Here is a 16,117-nt window from a genome sequence, read left to right as displayed (position 1 = left end):
GCCTCCTTAGCTAAGTCTTCCTGCCTCCCTTCCTCTGTTTTGTCCTTCCTAGAGTCCACCTGGTTTCATCTTTCTCATCCCCATTTCCCTGTCCCTGCTTGTCCTTGAGCCAGACAGTCTCAGCATGGGTCCCCCTCCTGCCAAGAAAACCCATGAAGCACCTTGTGGGTCCTCACTGGCTACTGCAGGTTCTTCTCTCTGTGCCCTTAGTCCTTTCCCCTGGCCCAGCCCTCACCTCCCAGACTCCTTTCCCTGGTCAGTGGCGCCTGGTCTGAGCCCCGAGCAGCTCAACTTGCCTGAGCTTGTTTAGTCTGACTCCTTGAGTCCGTTAGAGGCTTAGCCCTCCCACCTCTCCTCTGAGCGCTCCAGTAAACAAGAGGATCAGTGCAGGCCTGACAGCTGCTGGGGGGCAAGTGTCTGGCTAGACCAGACCAGGCCTGTGAAAGGGGCTGCAGTCAACACTTGCTATTTCTTCTTCATCAGGGAAATTCTGAGGCCTCTTTCCTGTGGATTTACCTTAGAACCCCATTCCATGGGCATATATATGGGGTTTCTAGTCTCCATGGTTCCCGTTCCCATTTTGTGGCCTTGTTCCCAGGCCTTGGGTTTTGTTTGTTTGTTTGTTTGTTTTTTGTAAAAATAACATTTGATCCAGGCCATCACATTGAGTGATGGCAATGGCTTCTGCTCCATAAAATGGAGGCCAAGTGTGGAAAGACAGGTGTCATCTGATGGAGCTGTTTTTATATATGCGTAGTGACTTAGTAGCAGCAGCAGCAGAGAGATAGGAGAGGCCACCCCCACCCACCCACCCACACACATACACACAGGCCCCAAAGAAAGCTGAGTTGACTACAGGTATTCTGTAGACCAGGGGTTCTACTTTAGTGTTCATCAAAATAACCTGGAGGACTTATAAAAACACAGAGTTTTGGTGTCCCATCCCCAAAGTGTCTGATTTAGTAAGTTTGAGGTGATTCCAGAGAATTTGCATTTTTTAACAAGTTCCCAGATGGTGCTGCTGATCTGGGGGCCCCAGTCTGAGAACCGCTGTCTTAGATCATCTGAATCCATCAGCTCTTCACCTAACTCCAAAGGCTGGGACCCAGTTAATTTTTATAATTGATGATCTTTGGGGCTGATGGACACCCAGTTGTCTCTTTGGGTGGGGAGAGAAGACCTGTTAACCCCATGGGAGTGTTTGGATGTCCTTAGAAAGTAGAGAATAGCCTTTAACTCCTGGAGTTCTATTCTAGTACAGACTCTATTTAAACAGCTTCAGACAGGTTTAAACATCTCCTTGGCTAATACCTAGTATCCCTGTTCCAACTTCTACTCGGGGATGATAGCTCTAAGAGGTGTTAGGGGATTAGGCTGAAAATGTAGGTCATCCCCCAGCCATCTGGGAACCAGGAGGAGTGAGAGAGGAAGAGAGAGGTTCAGAGACACACACAAGGAAAAGGTGAGGGGAAGCAGAGGGCAAATGAGGGCAGTTTCAAAAGTGCCTTGGATGGATTGGTGGTGATTGGATTTCAGTGTCCCGAGGTGGCCTGGAAGGAAAGAAGGAGCAGGGTTCCTCATTTCCCCTCTGCTCCTGCTCCCAAGCTGCCTGTCCTGGGGTTGGGTCCACAGCAATGAGAGAGGCTGAGAATAGATTAGGCAGGTCCTGGAGGGTTGTTTATCTTTCTGATGCCATAACTGTGAGGGGCATGAGGTGGGAATGAGGTAGGTGGCAGAAATGTAAGGATTCCTGAAAACAGGAAACAGATTCAACAGGCCAGGTGAGAGTGGGCTTGGGAGAATTCGCACTCCCCTAAAACACCCACAAGGCATGGCGGAGCCTTGGAGGCTAAGGGTGCTGGAAGCTTGTCTGGCCCTCTTTTCCAGTCCCAAGCTTTCAGTCACCAAGGGCTGAGTGTTGTGTCTGCATGAGTGTGCTGATGGGGGCCAACGTGGCACTCTGTACTGGGGAACGGGGAACAGTGAGTAGGACCATCTGTGATATGCTTTGCTGGGGAAGATGCCCCCTTCCCTTCCTTGAGACCAGGCAGACCTGTCCTCTCATTTCCTGCAACCTCTCAGGTCAATGAGATATGCAAATGATCCCCTCACCTCATTGGCTGGAAGCCTGAGAACCATGGATGACCTAAGAGAGCTGGCCCTTTAAGAGTGCCCAGTGGGCTCTGTGCCCACAGCCCCTTGTTCTGAGCACAGAGGTGCCAGGCCCTTCTCAATGGGGCCTCCATTCTCTGGGGAAGCTGTGCCTGCCTGGTTCTGACATTTGACCAATCATCTCTGCCACTCCTAAAGTGAGTATGTCTGAGGCCTCCCTGGGTGCCAGGCCTCTCACCTAAAGCCCCCTCCTCCAACACCTGCTATCGGCTTTTTGTAGGGCTTTTTGTTTTCTGTTTTCAGGATTCTTCACATTTCTGCCCCCTGCTCTACTCCCACCTCAACTGGCTTTAGGTCCCTCACTGCTATCACGACAGAAAGAAAAACAGCCCTTCTCACTTATCTTTTCATCCAACTCTGTCTGGACACCTCTCTCTGTGTCTCACCTTCTCTCTGTCAAAGATCAATTCCTTCAATGTGTGTTTTTGTTCCCATCCCCTCTACTCTTCAAGGGTGAGGAGCTCAATAGATATGGCAACACCTGGGACAGGAAGAGAGAGAGGCCTTGTCCTTCCTCCTGCCTCTCTGGGCAGGACCTGGGGGCCTGAGATGTGGTTGGAAAGCAGCTACCTAGGTTTGAGGCATGAAGATGGAGCAAAACTCTAAACCCTGGGGCTAAGTGTGTATGTTAGTTGCTCAGTCGTGTCCAACACTACAACCCCATGGCTACTCTGTCCATAGAATTCTCCAGGCAAGAATACTGGAGTGGATTGCCATTCCCTTCTCCAGCGGATCATCCTGACCCAGGGGTTGAACCCTGGTCTCCCGCATTGCAGGCAGATTCTTTATTGTTTGAGCTACAGGGAAGTCCCTGCCTTGTCCCTCCTGGGGCTGTTAGAACTGGGAGTTGGGCTCAAGCTTGGGACTTCCAGGCTGGGAAGTCTCTCCAAGGTCACCTAGCCAGAGGTGCCTCAGGTGGGCACATGCTCTGTGGTTGATAACAGAGAGGAGGGTTCTTGGGTGACACAAGTTTGGGGTTCAACTCTGTTGAAGTTGAGCAGATGGCTTACTGAAGGACTTCTCAGATGACTATATTACTTGTGCTCTGTGAACCTGCAAGAGGTGAGGATTGGAGGTAGCATTTCTCAAAATGATCTGAGCATAGACCCCCTCCTTGGCTATTTCTCAGACTTCATGTTTTACAGAACACTCTTTGAGAATTGTTAAAGTCTAACTACCTTCCGTGCACAGAAGGGGAAACTGGGGTCAGCAGGGGAAGGTGACCTGTTCAAGTTCACATGTCTTAGGTCCTGGATGGAAGGAGGAAAACTAATCTCTGTTGGTTTTCCTTGAAGAGATTGTCCTTGAGGAAAGATGGTTACCATTCTGTCCTGATCTTTTTAGAATTGATTCTGGGACCTTTTTTCCTTGAAGAGTCTCTTGCTCCTTGATTAATCCATAGAATGAATGTGCACTGAGGGTCTTCTATGTGCAAGGCATTGGCCTGGGTGTTCTGAGAGAGAGAGGTATTACAGCATGTGATCCAGCTATATTAAAATCCACAGCATATGTGCCTTGCTATTGCCCTAAAATATACACATTCTCTGTCACAGTTAATTAAGCAACATTTTTTTAATTGCTTGGAAATGAAATGATGCCTCTTGAGATGACAGAGATGTTCAGCATGTCCCAGCACTAGAGTTGGGAGCGCTGCCATATTCTTCTTGTTTTTCATAGATCCCAGAGGCACCAGCAGGCTGGAGGCCGTGCTAGCCCCTTTCTCATTCAGGCTTTAAGCGGCTTGGCCCCTGGTCAGGGGCCCCTGCCACCTAAGAAGTTGTATCTCAGCCTGGAGGCGACTATGCAGGGAACAGACTGTGCCATCACCCCAGCTTTCCAGAATTCTGTCTCCATGGCACTTGGGCTTTGGGGGAGGAGACTGGCAGGAAGTCTCCAGGTGCTCCGAACTTGTCCTCTTCTTTGCAGGTGCACCCCTCCTAATCCAGCCCCAGAATGGCACTGCCTCCCAGTCCCCTGGCCATGGAATATGTCAATGACTTTGACTTGATGAAGTTTGAGGTAAAGCGGGAACCCTCAGAGGGGCGATCTGGCCCCTCAACAGCCTCGCTGGGTTCCACACCCTACAGCTCAGTGCCTCCTTCACCCACCTTCAGTGAGCCAGGCCTGGTGGGGGCCACTGAGGGCACCCGGCCAGGCCTGGAGGAGCTGTACTGGCTGGCCACCCTGCAGCAGCAGCTGGGGGCTGGGGAAGCACTGGGGCTAAGTCCTGAGGAGGCTGTGGAGCTGCTGCAGGGTCAGAGTCCAGTCCCTGTTGAAGGGCCTCATGCCTACTACCCAGGGAGTCCAGAGGAGACAGGAGCCCAGCATGCCCAGGTGAGTGGTCAGTGAGACGGCTGGAGGGCAGGGGCAGGGTGAGAAGGGAGGCCAGCCCAGAGAGGAAGGAGAGTCCCTGGAGAGGCTTACCAGTTTGGGAAAGGAACAAAGGACAGGAGAAGGGAAGTACCTTTAGAAGATACCAGATAAAGAAAACCATTGTTCTGTGACCCACCCACCCCCCCCACCTCCCAAGAGAGAGAAATGAGTGGGCTCAACCAGGAGGAAGAGGGAGGAGACAAGGTTAGAAGAGGACCAACTGAAAGGGGAGAGTTGAGAGTTAAAGGGCATCAGGAATGATTGATTACGGGCAGGTATATAGATACTGAGTTTGTGGAAACCAGGAAACGGTTGTGCGTGGAATGGAGTGGAGTTGAAACTGTAGGAACCAGAATGAAGTTGGCGTTTTTAAGACTTCGTGCTTCCCCAGCCCCCAATCTTCTCAGGAAGGATTGGGACTCATCCTATTAATCGTAGACAGATGGGGGCGTTGAGGGCATTAAGACATAATCCAAATCCTTCGAGGGTCACAGGGTTGAGGAGCGAGGTGTGTTGGAGGACAGGGGAGCGAGGTATGTTGGAGGGGCAGGGTTTGTCTGCCCTGGGACACGCATAGGCCAGGAGCCCCGCTCAAGACCGCGCAAAGGCAAGGGCGGTGTGGGGTTCGGGCGCGCGACTGGCTTGCCCGAAGGTGGGTGGGAAACGCGGGGACCACCCAAAGGGGTCGAAGACCCTTGCTGATGGTGGAGGGCAGTGGAGAGCGTGTTGGGACCTGGAACAGGATCTAGGCTGCAGGATAGATTCAGGGGAAGGCGCGTGTTCAGGTAAATTTGGGAGCCGGGGGCGGGGCCAGGTGGGCGGGGCCACCGGAGCGTGGAGCCAGGCGGGAGCCTGTGCTCACCCGCGCCCCGCCGGTTCTCTCTGCAGCTGGCGGAGCGGTTTTCCGACGCGGCGCTGGTGTCGATGTCTGTGCGGGAGCTAAACCGACAGCTGCGGGGCTGCGGGCGCGACGAGGCGCTGCGGCTGAAGCAGAGGCGCCGCACGCTGAAGAACCGCGGGTACGCGCAGGCCTGTCGCTCCAAGCGACTGCAACAGCGGCGGGGGCTGGAGGCGGAGCGCGCCCGCCTGGCCACCCAGCTGGACGCGCTGCGGGCCGAAGTGGCCCGCCTGGCTAGGGAACGCGACCTCTACAAGGCTCGCTGTGAACTGCTGGCCCCAAGCGGCCTGGGGCCAGAGGCCACGCCCACCTCTTCCTCTGAGCCGCTGGCCACCGAGTGGTGGAGTAGGTGGGCGGGCGGTGTGCACCACCCCGGAGGCGCCTGTGCCATTCACTAGATGGCTACTGAACGCCTTCTGGTGCCAGACACTCCTTTGGATGGCCACACAAGTATCCCCAAACTTCCTGGACCCTCAAGGCATGCTCTGAGGTTAGATGCTGGTCATTTCCTGGGAGAGGGGTCCCCTTCCCTCACGCAGGACGTGCACAGAAACCCTTCACTTTCTGCCCCACTCTATAGGACAGGGTCACTGAAATCTGCGGGGGTCAGTGCCAGGCATTGTGTAGGGGGCGGGCCGCAAGGAGGTTTGGATGACCTACAGTGAATGGGAGGTGAGGGAGTCCTGCTGCTCCCAGATCAGTTTAGATTTTAATTCAAGGCTTTCAACCTGTAGTGCAGTAAGGTGGTAATTAGCAGTGAGGCTATGTTTTCATTCCAGGGCCTGTAACCTCCCCATTTTAGGACAACTGCATTTTCAAGATTTCAGTTCCCATTATCAAGACAGACCAGAAACTTGATTTCAAGAGGCTTTTGTCCTAGCTAACCCCGTGGCCTCCAAGGTCTAGAGCAGCAAAGGCCAGAGGAGCTCCAGGGCTGGTAGGTGTGGGCTGGGAGAGGACCCTGAGCAGGAGTCTGAAAACCTGGGTGCTAGTCTCAGCTCTGCCACAGGATACCTCTGGCACCTTGAGCAAATCACTGGCTCCCTGGGTTTTGATGACCTCATCTAATGCTCACTTGATTGGATGACTTCTGACACCTTTCCAGTTCTGGCCTCTCCATAGTGTGGAAGCCCCAGGGGTCTCCCTGAGAATCCCTCAACTCAGCCTCATTAAAGGGACTTCCTGCCCTGTTCCAGCTTCCTGACTGCAGCCTAGGCCCTGGATGAGACCGTGCACTTGTTGTGGGTTGCTCCCTCCATGCTGCCTTGGCCTCCAGACCTGCATAGGTTGCCCCTGCTCCTTTTTGCCTCTCTGAGAGCTGAGGTGAGACTTTCCCCAGCCTGTCAAGGAGCTGAAAGAATGCAGCTTTTGTGAATTAAACTTGAAGTCTAGGCACAACCGTATGCTATTGGCTAGATGTTCTTGCAATTTAAGAAGTGTTTATTCTATGTCCTTGCTCCAGGCCTATGTAAGTGTGTGTGTGCATATGTGTGTGTGTGAGAGAGAGAGAGAATGAGAGAAAGAGATACAAAGTGTGGTGTGGGGAAAGAGATTGGATAGCCCCCACCAGGCCTGAGTGGAGCATCACAGTTCTAAGGCCCAATTGAAATGGGGGTGGGGGGCGGGGATTGGGCCAGATGGAACCTCGCGCTCCCACCTCCACTGCATAGAAGCCCAAGAACAGTAGTGACCCAGCCAGGCCTGCCTGGGGCTATCCTGATGGCTCATAGTTACCATGGTAACCCAGCCCTTGAGTTCAGCAGCCTACAGAGAGTGGGCGGGGCTCTGGGCAGAGGAGAGGCATTGGACTGGGAGCAGTTACCTTAGCAGCAGTGGTAGGTCCTCTAAGGGACATATAATAAATGGAGAGAAGCAGTTGGGTATGGGGGAAGAAACTCCCATATGTCTCTCTTCCTTTCTGCCCCCTCTACTCGCCCCCTCCCCAGCTGTCTCTTCCCATCCCTGTTCTTGTTCCCTCCTCCCATCCTCTAGTTCTAGCCCAGCTCATCCCTCCTCCACTCAGGAGCTGTGATGAGAGTCCTCTCCTCCATCTCCACCAGAATTTTCTTTCTCTTCTCATTTCCCACCACTGACCACTGGTCACCCTCTTGGGCTCTGTCTCCTCTATGAGTGGCTTATGGCACCTTGAGCAACTCCTCCTCCATCCCCTTCCACTGGCATCCTTGAAGGGAGAGGCTGGCACAGGGAAGGTCCTTCTAGGAGCCCAGCTCTTCTCCCTGGATCCTCATGTGTTCTCTACAGCTGTGATCTAGACCCACCACCATTCTTGCCCGCCTTCTTTAACTGTCTGAGGCCCTCCACGACACACGTAAGGGCAGAGACGCCCATCCATAGACATCTACTCCCATACACATAATTGGGCCATGTTTACACACCCTGGGGTCACAAGTGGGTCACGTGGGTACACCGCAAATGGAAGTTGCACATTTATGATTAAGTGTGGGCCCTTTATTCATATGGGGCCAGACTCAAGTTCTAGGCCTATTAGTTCTTCTTTGACCATAGGTAAGCTTCAGTCAAGCCTCATTGGCTTTGTCAGGAAAATGGGGAAGATAATGGTAACTACCTAGTGAGAGTGAGCACAGTTAAAGCACTAAGCACAAAGCTTCACACGTGCTAAATGGCAATGTTTGTTGTCCATATTGTAAAGAGTACACAGGGAATTCCCTGGTGGTTCAGCGGTTAGGACTCAGAGCTTTCACTGTGGGGGTCTGGGTTCAATCTCTGGAACTAAGATCCCACAAACCTCGAGGCACAACAACAACAAAAAATGTATACAGCTGGACTTCTGAACCACCAAAGGCCTCTGCAGTTCATGAACACACACACACATTCATGCATCAGGAAAATCAGGCTGCACAGACCTTAGATACCCCCTCTGTATTCATAATTCACTAGCAGACCTGCTTCCCTCCTCCAGTCCTCTGCTCCCCCCTTCACAGCCAGCCCCACAGCTGTGTGGGGGCTGGAATTCAGCCCCTGGGGGGCTCAGCTAGGATTCTCTGGAGACAGCTTAAGAGGGCATCGGCTTACCCCTTTGACAGCCCCTTATTACCCTTCCATGTCTGGTAATTAACCACCAGGGAGCCTGGGCTACCACCCCACCCCACCCCCACAACCCACCCCAAGGTTGGGAGGTGAGGGTAGGGACTCCTCAGATCTCACTGACACATAGTTGGGGTGAAACTGCAGATACCAGACTGCCTGGGGATCTCTGGCTCAGAGTTCAAAAGGTGCTGGTCCCCATTTCCTAATGGCGTGTGTAGGGTGCTATGGACGGCCCAGTGGGCATCTGACACATGATGGGTACAGGCTGAGGTGCTAGGAGGGCTTCCCTTTATTAATGGCCAGAAAGTCAGGATCACTGAAGAAAATCACTGAGGGGACATGAGGCTGAGGGTTCTGGGGCCTGAAGAGATGGGGTGGGGTTCACCACTCACTTCCGGCACCCAGAGGGCACACCTGGTCCAAGAGGGAGAGGTATGGTCTCTTGAGTCACAAGGGTCAGAACAGGCACCTGGGGGAGAGTGGGAGAGTCATAAGCACCCTCTTCTACACCACACACCCAGCCCAGATGGACTCCACCAAGCCCTACCCTCTAGTGTCCCAGGACTCACTGAAAGACTGAGGGAGTGTCCGTCAGGTTGTCGGCAGTCATGGGCTAGGGCTGGGGGTCGTGGCTGGCGTGGAGGGCCTGGGAGTTCCGGGGCTGATGCCCTGGCTGGCGTAGTACTCCACCACCTGCCGGGGCACCTCGGCCAGGACACACTTTGCTAGCGCAGAGGGTGAGGCCTGGGTCGGGGTTGGGGTAGGGAAGTGGTTAGGGGAGGTAGAGTGAGGGAAGGCGGGGCTCAGGTGAGGGGCGGAGCTTCGGGTGGCCGTCTGGATTCCCGCGTCTTTCGTGGGACATCAATCAGGTGGGAGAGATGGGTCTGATCTGGAGGGCAGGAGGAACTGAGGAGCCCTTCAGCCGGGAGGGGGCTCCGGGCACTCACATCCTTGAAGTCCCGGAACGGCACGAACTGGACGATGTCGCGAGCCGCGGGCACCCCTCGGGGGCAACGCAAGGTACCATCATCTCCATCCAGGAGCCTCATGTCAGAGAAATCGGCATTGCCCACGCCCACGATGATGATGGACATGGGCAGGCGGGAGGCGCGCACGATGGCGGTGCGGGTCTCAGCCATGTCGCTCACCACACCGTCTGTGAGCACCAGCAGCACCGAGTACTTCTGAGGACAGACAGAGTGGGGGAAGGGTCAGCTCTGCGGCCTTGGCGCCCACCCACCACCCCCGGCTCCACCCGCAGGACACCTAACCGTGGCTTGGCCAGTGCTCTGCTCCCGCTGAGCTGGCCCCGCCACGCGGTTGATGATGGGGGCCACGTTTGTGGGGCCATAGAGCTGGATCTGGGGCAGGCAGCGGCGGTAGGAGGCAATGACCCCTGAGATCTCTGTGGGCAAAGAGGTGAGAGGGCAGAGATTAGCAGGGAGCTCTTCCAGACTCCCTACAGTAAGGAGGCATTTCCTTGTCTCAGGACTGCCCTGCCACCATGATCCTCACTAAGCAGGAGAGTTGGATGGTTCAGGTGCTGGTAGAGTTGGGTGGGCAGATATCTGGTCAGGGGCTGAAAGTCTTACCAAATGCAGGCAGACACTGGAAGCATGAAGGGGCAGGGAGCTGGGCCCATGGGAATGGACTCTGTGCTCCTGCATGGGGTGCACAGGAGTGGGCAGCAAGCTGTATGAAGGGAGGCAGGGCTGGTGGGAGTCTCCTCTCTTACCTTCACATTCAGGATTTTCCGGGTCAAAGTTGATAGCAAAGTCATGGGACACCTATGAGGGGAAGGTGAGGCCAGCCAGCAGATGTTTTTCCTTCCTGTCTGAGTCTCCCAGCATCTCCTCTCCTACCCTTGCCCAGCCTACCTCGAAGTTGGGTGGGATGCGAGCTCCAAAGCCAAACGCTGGGAACCGCTTGTCACTGGGGAGAAGAAAAGGCTATGGGGGCCCATCGGGCAAGGCATCCCTGCCCATACCCCACCCCATCTCCTGCTACCTGTCATAGTCCTGGCATATGCCTCCCACTGCACGCAGAGCCTGCAGGTAGTGGTTGGGCTGGCGGGGGCTCAGGCAGTGCAGGGACTGGCTGCTCCTTGGGTCCCCATTGGAGGCCGTGAAGTCGATTGCCACCTGGTGGAGATGGGGAGAGGGTATGCCGCACCCATGAAAGCCACCTGGGAGGCTAGGCCAGAGCTGGCGTCTGCAGGGAGGACTAAGGTGAATCTGAGCAAGCCTCCAGGTAGCCTCATCTTGGAGTCGGGTGAGGGGAACAAGCTGACCACGCCAAGGCTCATGAGAGGTCCAAGTAAGGGCAGAGTGGATTCTGGGCTCCTCTGTTCACTAGGGCCTGGCCCTTCCCCCTAGGCTGCGTCCCCGCCCCCAGGTCTTTACCGTGAAGCTGATCTGGCAGCCCCCCATGATGTAATCCAGGAAGGTGTGCACCTTCTCCACCTGGTGGGGAGAGGGCAGATAAGGTGGAATGCTGGTCCCTTGAGGAGGGAGCTGGGTGGGGCTTCTGCAGGGGAAATGAAGGGGCCAGAGTTTTTGAGGTTGAAGTTGGTGGTGCATAGGATGAGGGTTCTCAGTTCCCAGGAGCAGGGAAATGCTCTTTGTAATGAGGGCAAGGCTGAATCTGAGGTTGCCATGGGGGTTGTAGGGGGTGGGAAAGGGCTTGAGATGGGCACTGGGACTTACCGTGCACTGGGCCAGCACTACGGTCCCTGAGCTCTTGTAATTCTTCTTCTTGTCCCGGTACTTGGGGTTGATACAGTCCCACTGCATCTAGACCCCACATGCCCCACAAGCCCAGGGTCTCAGCATGGGACCTTTCTTCCCCCTTGCAGTGGAGCCTCCCAGAGCAGAACACTCAGGGCTCAGTCCTTAGGCTGAGCCCTGAGTTTCCCACCCTCTCCACCTCCTATCGCACGTGAGGGGCTCTTCGGCATCTCCTTTAGGATTTTCCCAGGGATCTTGGTGAGATTCTTGAGGGGGGGGGCAGTCTTTGCAGTACCTCCTGCCCAGGGTTTGCTGTTCCTTCCTGCATCTCCTGGAAGGTGCTGGTGAACTCGCCAATGAAGTCATGCTTCCCACTGGAGTCATAGTCATACACCAGGAACTGAAAATGCAAGGGGAAAGGAAGAGGGGCTGGTCAGGATCAGAGAGGCTTTGCAGTGATTCAGTGGGGGCAGGAGGAGAGACTCAGGGAAGTAGGGCCCTAACAGTCGCTAGGTCCAAACAGATGTCCTCAGCCTGTCCAGAGAAGCCCATTGTGAACTTCATCCTTTGGCTCGGTCTGGCTGGGACTTGGCCTCTGATAGAAGGAACATTGATATAGGAGCATTGAGCTATGACTGGTTCTTTATACCACAGTGGGTAAGGGGGAGAGAGAGGGGCCTGCACCCTCAGGTGGACGGTCTCGGGCAGGGGCTGGATGCTCTGCCAGGCTGCCCTCACTCGTGGGGCCTCACCTTGAGAGGCCGGTGGACGTCACAGCTGCACAGGGAGTGCAGGGACAGACGGAACGGCTCCCAGCTGGGGTTCAGATTGTTCTTCACCACCTCAAGGAGGCACAGAGAGCCGGTCATCCCCGATCCAGGTTCACCTGCTCTGCCCTTCCTCCTGCCTTCCCCACAGCCTCGGGCACCCACCTCCGTTCTCCAGACCAGCTGGTCGCTCTGGTCCCCGTTGGTCTTATAGATCTCCATGAAAGGGTCAGACTTGCTGAACAGGTCCTGGAGACACGGGGGGAAAGGGCCCCTGAGCCTGGTGAGGTCTGAAGGGGAGGCGCCTAACCCCGAGGGCTAGGCTATCTAACAGTGGAGATGGGGGCCTAAACTCTGGGGTTCCAACCTTGTTGTCCAGCTTGTGGGCTCTGAAGGTGAGCTGCACGTAGTCGTTGGTGCCAGACACCTCTTCGGCCACAATCTGCAAGGGGGATACAAGTGGCAGGATTCCCCCATGCCACCCCCACAAAGCCCTTTCCCTTAGGTGGGGGCCAGCCCTGGGGGCAGGATGTCACCATGGTTGTCCCTGCAGGGGTGTTGAATGCCCTGCCCAAGGGTGAGTACCGGTGACCTTGCCTACCGTGATGGTGGACTTGCCCGCGTTCTTCCCATTCTTCAGTAGCAGAGGCTTAGTGACCTTGGTTTGTGACACGATCTGGGGATGGAGGTGGAGGGAGACCCAGCTGTGACACCCCCACCTGCTTTGGCCAGGGTACAAGGGACAGGGTAATAAGTGCCCTTTGATCGCTCACAGGGGCTGCACTTGGGCTAGAATTGGACTTAATTTCCATAGCAACCTTAAGAGATCGCACTGTGACCCCTCATTGTTTAGATGAGGAAACTAAGACTCAGAGAGGTTAGATATCTAGCCAAAGGCTGCACAGCGGGTGGATGGCGGAGATGGGATCCAACCCCCCGACTGAACTAACTCCACAGCTTATTCTGTCTTCTTCTGGCTTCCGGAGGCAGAACCGTGGGGGTGGGGGTGGGAATGCAAACCTGCCCCAAGGTGCACTCAGTGGAGCCGAGGAAGGTGTCGCTGCGGGGACTGGTAGATCCGTCCTCGGCGTCAAACACGTGGAACTGCAGGGGCTGCTTCTCCTCGAAGAAGTACTCCAGGGCCAGCACCCGGGAGAAGACGGGGCTGGAGCAGGAGCGCAGCACCTCTGTGCGCTCCACCTGCGGCAGGAGGGGAGCCACCTCTGGGAACCCGGGCTGCTTTGCTCTGTCCTGGACCCCTGCCCCCCGCCCCAGTCTTGCCAGCTTTCCTCAGGTTCCTGTGCCCCAGAGACTGGCTCCTCCCTCCCTGGGCTGAACCCCGAGCTTAGGGTGCTGCCTGCCCCTAGGATCATCAGCCCTCAGGGGCTCTCATATTTGGAAGCAGCGCCACTGCCTTTGGGGGCCATCTTAGGACCCCATAGGACCCTGTGAGCTTTGGCCCCTGTGAAATGCTTTGTGTGTGTATCGATGGCACCCGCATCTCTAGGGTTACCCACACAGACTGGAAGAGGCCCCTGAGAGTCCTGACCGTCCCCTGGAGCTGCCCCCACCCAGCCTCCTTCCTTTCAGGCCCGGAGGTCCGTGAAGGAGAGGCCAGCCACTCACCTCTACCCACTGCTCGTCGGAGTGGAGCTTGAGCAGCACACAGGGGTGGGGCTTGGTGAGTGTGTCTCGGTCGAGGAGGCCGTGGCAGGACACCCGCAGCTCCACTCTCGAGGCCCCCAGCGTCATGGCTGGGGGCTCGGGCACCCAGGCCATCTCTGGGTCGGACATGTCTCTGTGGGGACAGAGCAGACACTGGCCCCTGGAAGGGGGACACTTGCCAGAGGAGGGGTCTGTCTCTGGGAGCCTGGGCCCCACCCCCTTACGCTGCTTCCTGAGGCCCTGGCATCTCATGGATCTTCTTCCCCCTGACCTCACTCGGCTTCCCCTGAGCTCTGAGCCTCTCACTCCTGCACAGCCCAGTGAGTGCTCTTGTCACCCCTGCTGGCCTTGTATGCATGGATGGGGCTGGAGAGGGCTTGGGGGTTCCCGGCAGCCTTGGTTCCTAGGCAATCGATTGATCCACATTTTCTGCTACATCAGCACCTTCTGCTATTTCCTGACTGATGTTTGAGCCAGCGCTGCACTCAGTCTTGGCTTGAGGAAGCTGAACTGGGGCAAGGGGGTGGGGAGGGGAGTGGAGGGGCCCCAGCAAGTCTGAAGAGGATGGTCAGGAATGGAGGCTGCAGTGGGCAGGAGGAGACAGGTTGGAAGGTGCCCTGCAGGGCTGTCCCCATCCACCTCCCCCGACTCACCTTCTGGTTGGCTGATGGAAAGGGAGGGGTGGTGGGCTTGCAGAGTGAGCAGCGGAGCTCGGCCCCTGCTGAAAGCTTCTCTAGGTTCCTGGCAGTGGCTCCCACTATGACAACACTGGCTTTCCTCCCCACCTCCCTTGTTCTCACACTTCTTGGCAGCACTGGTGCTGTCTCTTAGCGACAGGATTTTTGGGGAGCCTCGGCCCCCTCCATGCTGCCCGTGGGATGCACGCACGCCACCCTCCCCCAACAGTGGTACCAAGCTTCGGGCAGCAGCATGCAGGGGTACGCTGGCCCAAGTTCACGGCCGGTCCATCCGTCTCTCTGTGTCTGTCCACTTCTCAGGGTGAGGCTGTCTGATCTCGTGTTGTGCTTCCCCGGAGAGTGTGCGTTGGTGTGTCTGGATGCCCCCACCCCGTGTCTATCCCCTAGTCGGGTGTCTGTCTTCAGGAGGCTGTGACAGTTCCTGTACATCCCTCAGAACTGGGATCCTTCCCTGGCTGGGTACCCCCTCCCCACAGTGTGTGCCCTTTTGGATGCGTGGGGGAGGGTCTGGGGTGGCGGGGGTGGGCTCTGCCTTCTAGCCACAAGTCTCCCAGTTCTCACAGATCCCCTGAGTCGGGCAGGGTGATGGTGAGGGTATTGGGCAGGACTGGAGACCTCTCTGGAGGCTGGGGGCAATGTTGTTATGGAGACTGGGCCAGGCTTGGGCTGGGCTGGGGCTGGGTGAGGGATGAAGGGTGGGCTCACCTGGGCTCTAGTCGGGGGTTCCTCTCTCCGGCTGTCTGGCCCTGGCCCTGACTCCCTTGCTGCTCCAGCCGCTGGCGCCGGCTCCGGCTCCGGCTCTGCTGCTATTTATGGGGCCTGGATGGGGAGGGGTGGGGGGGCCGAAGCACCAGCTCCCCACCCTTGCACAGACCGGTTGGGAGGGAGAAGGGGGGCAGGGCCACTGCTTGGGAGGGAGCCACGGAGCCAGGGGAGGAGGGTGGGCTGAGGGTGGCTCAGAGGCAGGACCCCCGCAGACACAGTGACATACATCTTCCCCTCCTGCCACACCCACACCCAGCATCACAGAGAGGCGTACATTGCAGTGGTGCATGCACACACACACACTCACGCCGGGAAGCGATGGAGACATACGCACCCACGACTCACAGGCTCGCACACAGTCTTGACACAAACAGGTGCCAGCACATAAACTCACCATGACACCATGACAGTTTCAGCCTTGGGGATGCACACAGGGAGACACACCCGGTCTCACGTCGCTCTCCATATCACATTTGTTAAGGACATTCGCAGTCACACACAGAAGAACACGGGGCTATACTTGTCACACACACACATACCCTCATCCACACCCACCAACCTGAATACAACAGAGTGGAGATCTTCACGTGTGCCTTAAAGACCATTACATATCATGCTGATCCTCATAGCTTTTAGAATTCAAAGTTCCACCTTTTAACAGGGAGACAAGGAAACGGACACAATTGCTTAATAGCACACAGTGTCACATCCCGGTCAGGGGCTTCCCAGTGTGGAGATATGCTGGACTGATTCCGGAGGCATCTTCCTGGTGCCCGTAACTCACCCCCAACCCCGAGATTCAGCCCATATGGCCACATCCTGTGGGAGGGGCCGTGCCACACACAGCTCTTGAGCAAACAAGACATTAGTCATTCCCTAGTGAGGCCAGGGGAGAGGAGCAATTGTCTGGATGCTGCATGTGAAGATATTTGGGAACATGGTAGTCTGGATGAGTATGACAGAAGGGTCACCAGGGCATTTCAC

At 56.1% G+C, this 16,117-nt stretch overlaps 2 protein-coding genes across 4 annotated transcripts; one reads left to right on the top strand and one right to left on the bottom strand.

Moving 5' to 3' along the window:
• Nucleotides 1-3,086: 3,086 nt before the first annotated feature.
• NRL (neural retina leucine zipper) lies at nucleotides 3,087-6,839 on the top strand. 2 transcript variants are annotated; one of them, XM_040227298.1, is made up of 2 exons: nucleotides 3,087-4,191; nucleotides 5,434-6,839. In XM_040227298.1, exons 1-2 carry the CDS (start codon nucleotides 4,126-4,128, stop codon nucleotides 5,839-5,841), a joined length of 474 nt encoding a protein of 157 aa, XP_040083232.1. In that variant the 5' UTR covers nucleotides 3,087-4,125; the 3' UTR covers nucleotides 5,842-6,839. The 2 variants fall into 2 exon arrangements, with proteins under 2 accessions (XP_040083232.1, XP_040083231.1); XM_040227297.1 differs by having other exon boundaries at nucleotides 3,087-4,506.
• Nucleotides 6,840-8,778: 1,939 nt separating this feature from the next.
• Nucleotides 8,779-15,352, bottom strand: CPNE6 (copine 6). Of its 2 annotated transcripts, XM_040227296.1 has the most exons (17): nucleotides 15,074-15,352; nucleotides 13,632-13,803; nucleotides 13,026-13,205; nucleotides 12,607-12,681; nucleotides 12,373-12,447; nucleotides 12,171-12,254; nucleotides 11,991-12,080; nucleotides 11,534-11,638; nucleotides 11,218-11,304; nucleotides 10,915-10,974; nucleotides 10,520-10,653; nucleotides 10,390-10,444; nucleotides 10,248-10,299; nucleotides 9,784-9,917; nucleotides 9,460-9,696; nucleotides 9,082-9,256; nucleotides 8,779-8,981 (listed from the first exon to the last, which is right to left on the bottom strand). In XM_040227296.1, exons 2-16 carry the CDS (start codon nucleotides 13,797-13,799, stop codon nucleotides 9,119-9,121), a joined length of 1,674 nt encoding a protein of 557 aa, XP_040083230.1. In that variant the 5' UTR covers nucleotides 13,800-13,803; nucleotides 15,074-15,352; the 3' UTR covers nucleotides 8,779-8,981; nucleotides 9,082-9,118. The 2 variants fall into 2 exon arrangements, with proteins under 2 accessions (XP_040083230.1, XP_040083229.1); XM_040227295.1 differs by having other exon boundaries at nucleotides 10,915-11,304; nucleotides 15,074-15,231.
• Between the last annotated feature and the right edge of the window lie 765 nt (nucleotides 15,353-16,117).

The sequence above is a fragment of the Oryx dammah genome, unplaced genomic scaffold, assembly GCF_014754425.2.
Source record: "Oryx dammah isolate SB20612 unplaced genomic scaffold, SCBI_Odam_1.1 HiC_scaffold_26, whole genome shotgun sequence".
NCBI classification, from domain to species: domain Eukaryota; kingdom Metazoa; phylum Chordata; class Mammalia; order Artiodactyla; family Bovidae; genus Oryx; species Oryx dammah.
Note: the sequence above shows the minus strand (reverse complement) of the source record. Positions and strands in the feature narration are given on the sequence as shown.

What these genes read in the sequence shown, in the direction of transcription:
- NRL (XM_040227297.1), top strand. Translation starts at nt 4,126, where the DNA reads ATGGCACTGCCTCCCAGTCCCCTGGCCATGGAATATGTCAATGACTTT. An exon ending in CAGGAGCCCAGCATGCCCAG is followed by an intron (nt 4,507 to 5,433) that starts GTGAGTGGTCAG and finishes TTCTCTCTGCAG; the next exon opens with CTGGCGGAGCGGTTTTCCGA.
- CPNE6 (XM_040227295.1), bottom strand. Translation starts at nt 13,799, where the DNA reads ATGTCCGACCCAGAGATGGCCTGGGTGCCCGAGCCCCCAGCCATGACG. An exon ending in GCTGCCAGATCAGCTTCACG is followed by an intron (nt 10,654 to 10,914) that starts GTAAAGACCTGG and finishes CATCTCCACCAG; the next exon opens with GTGGCAATCGACTTCACGGC. An exon ending in AGAGCACTGGCCAAGCCACG is followed by an intron (nt 9,697 to 9,783) that starts GTTAGGTGTCCT and finishes GTCTGTCCTCAG; the next exon opens with AAGTACTCGGTGCTGCTGGT.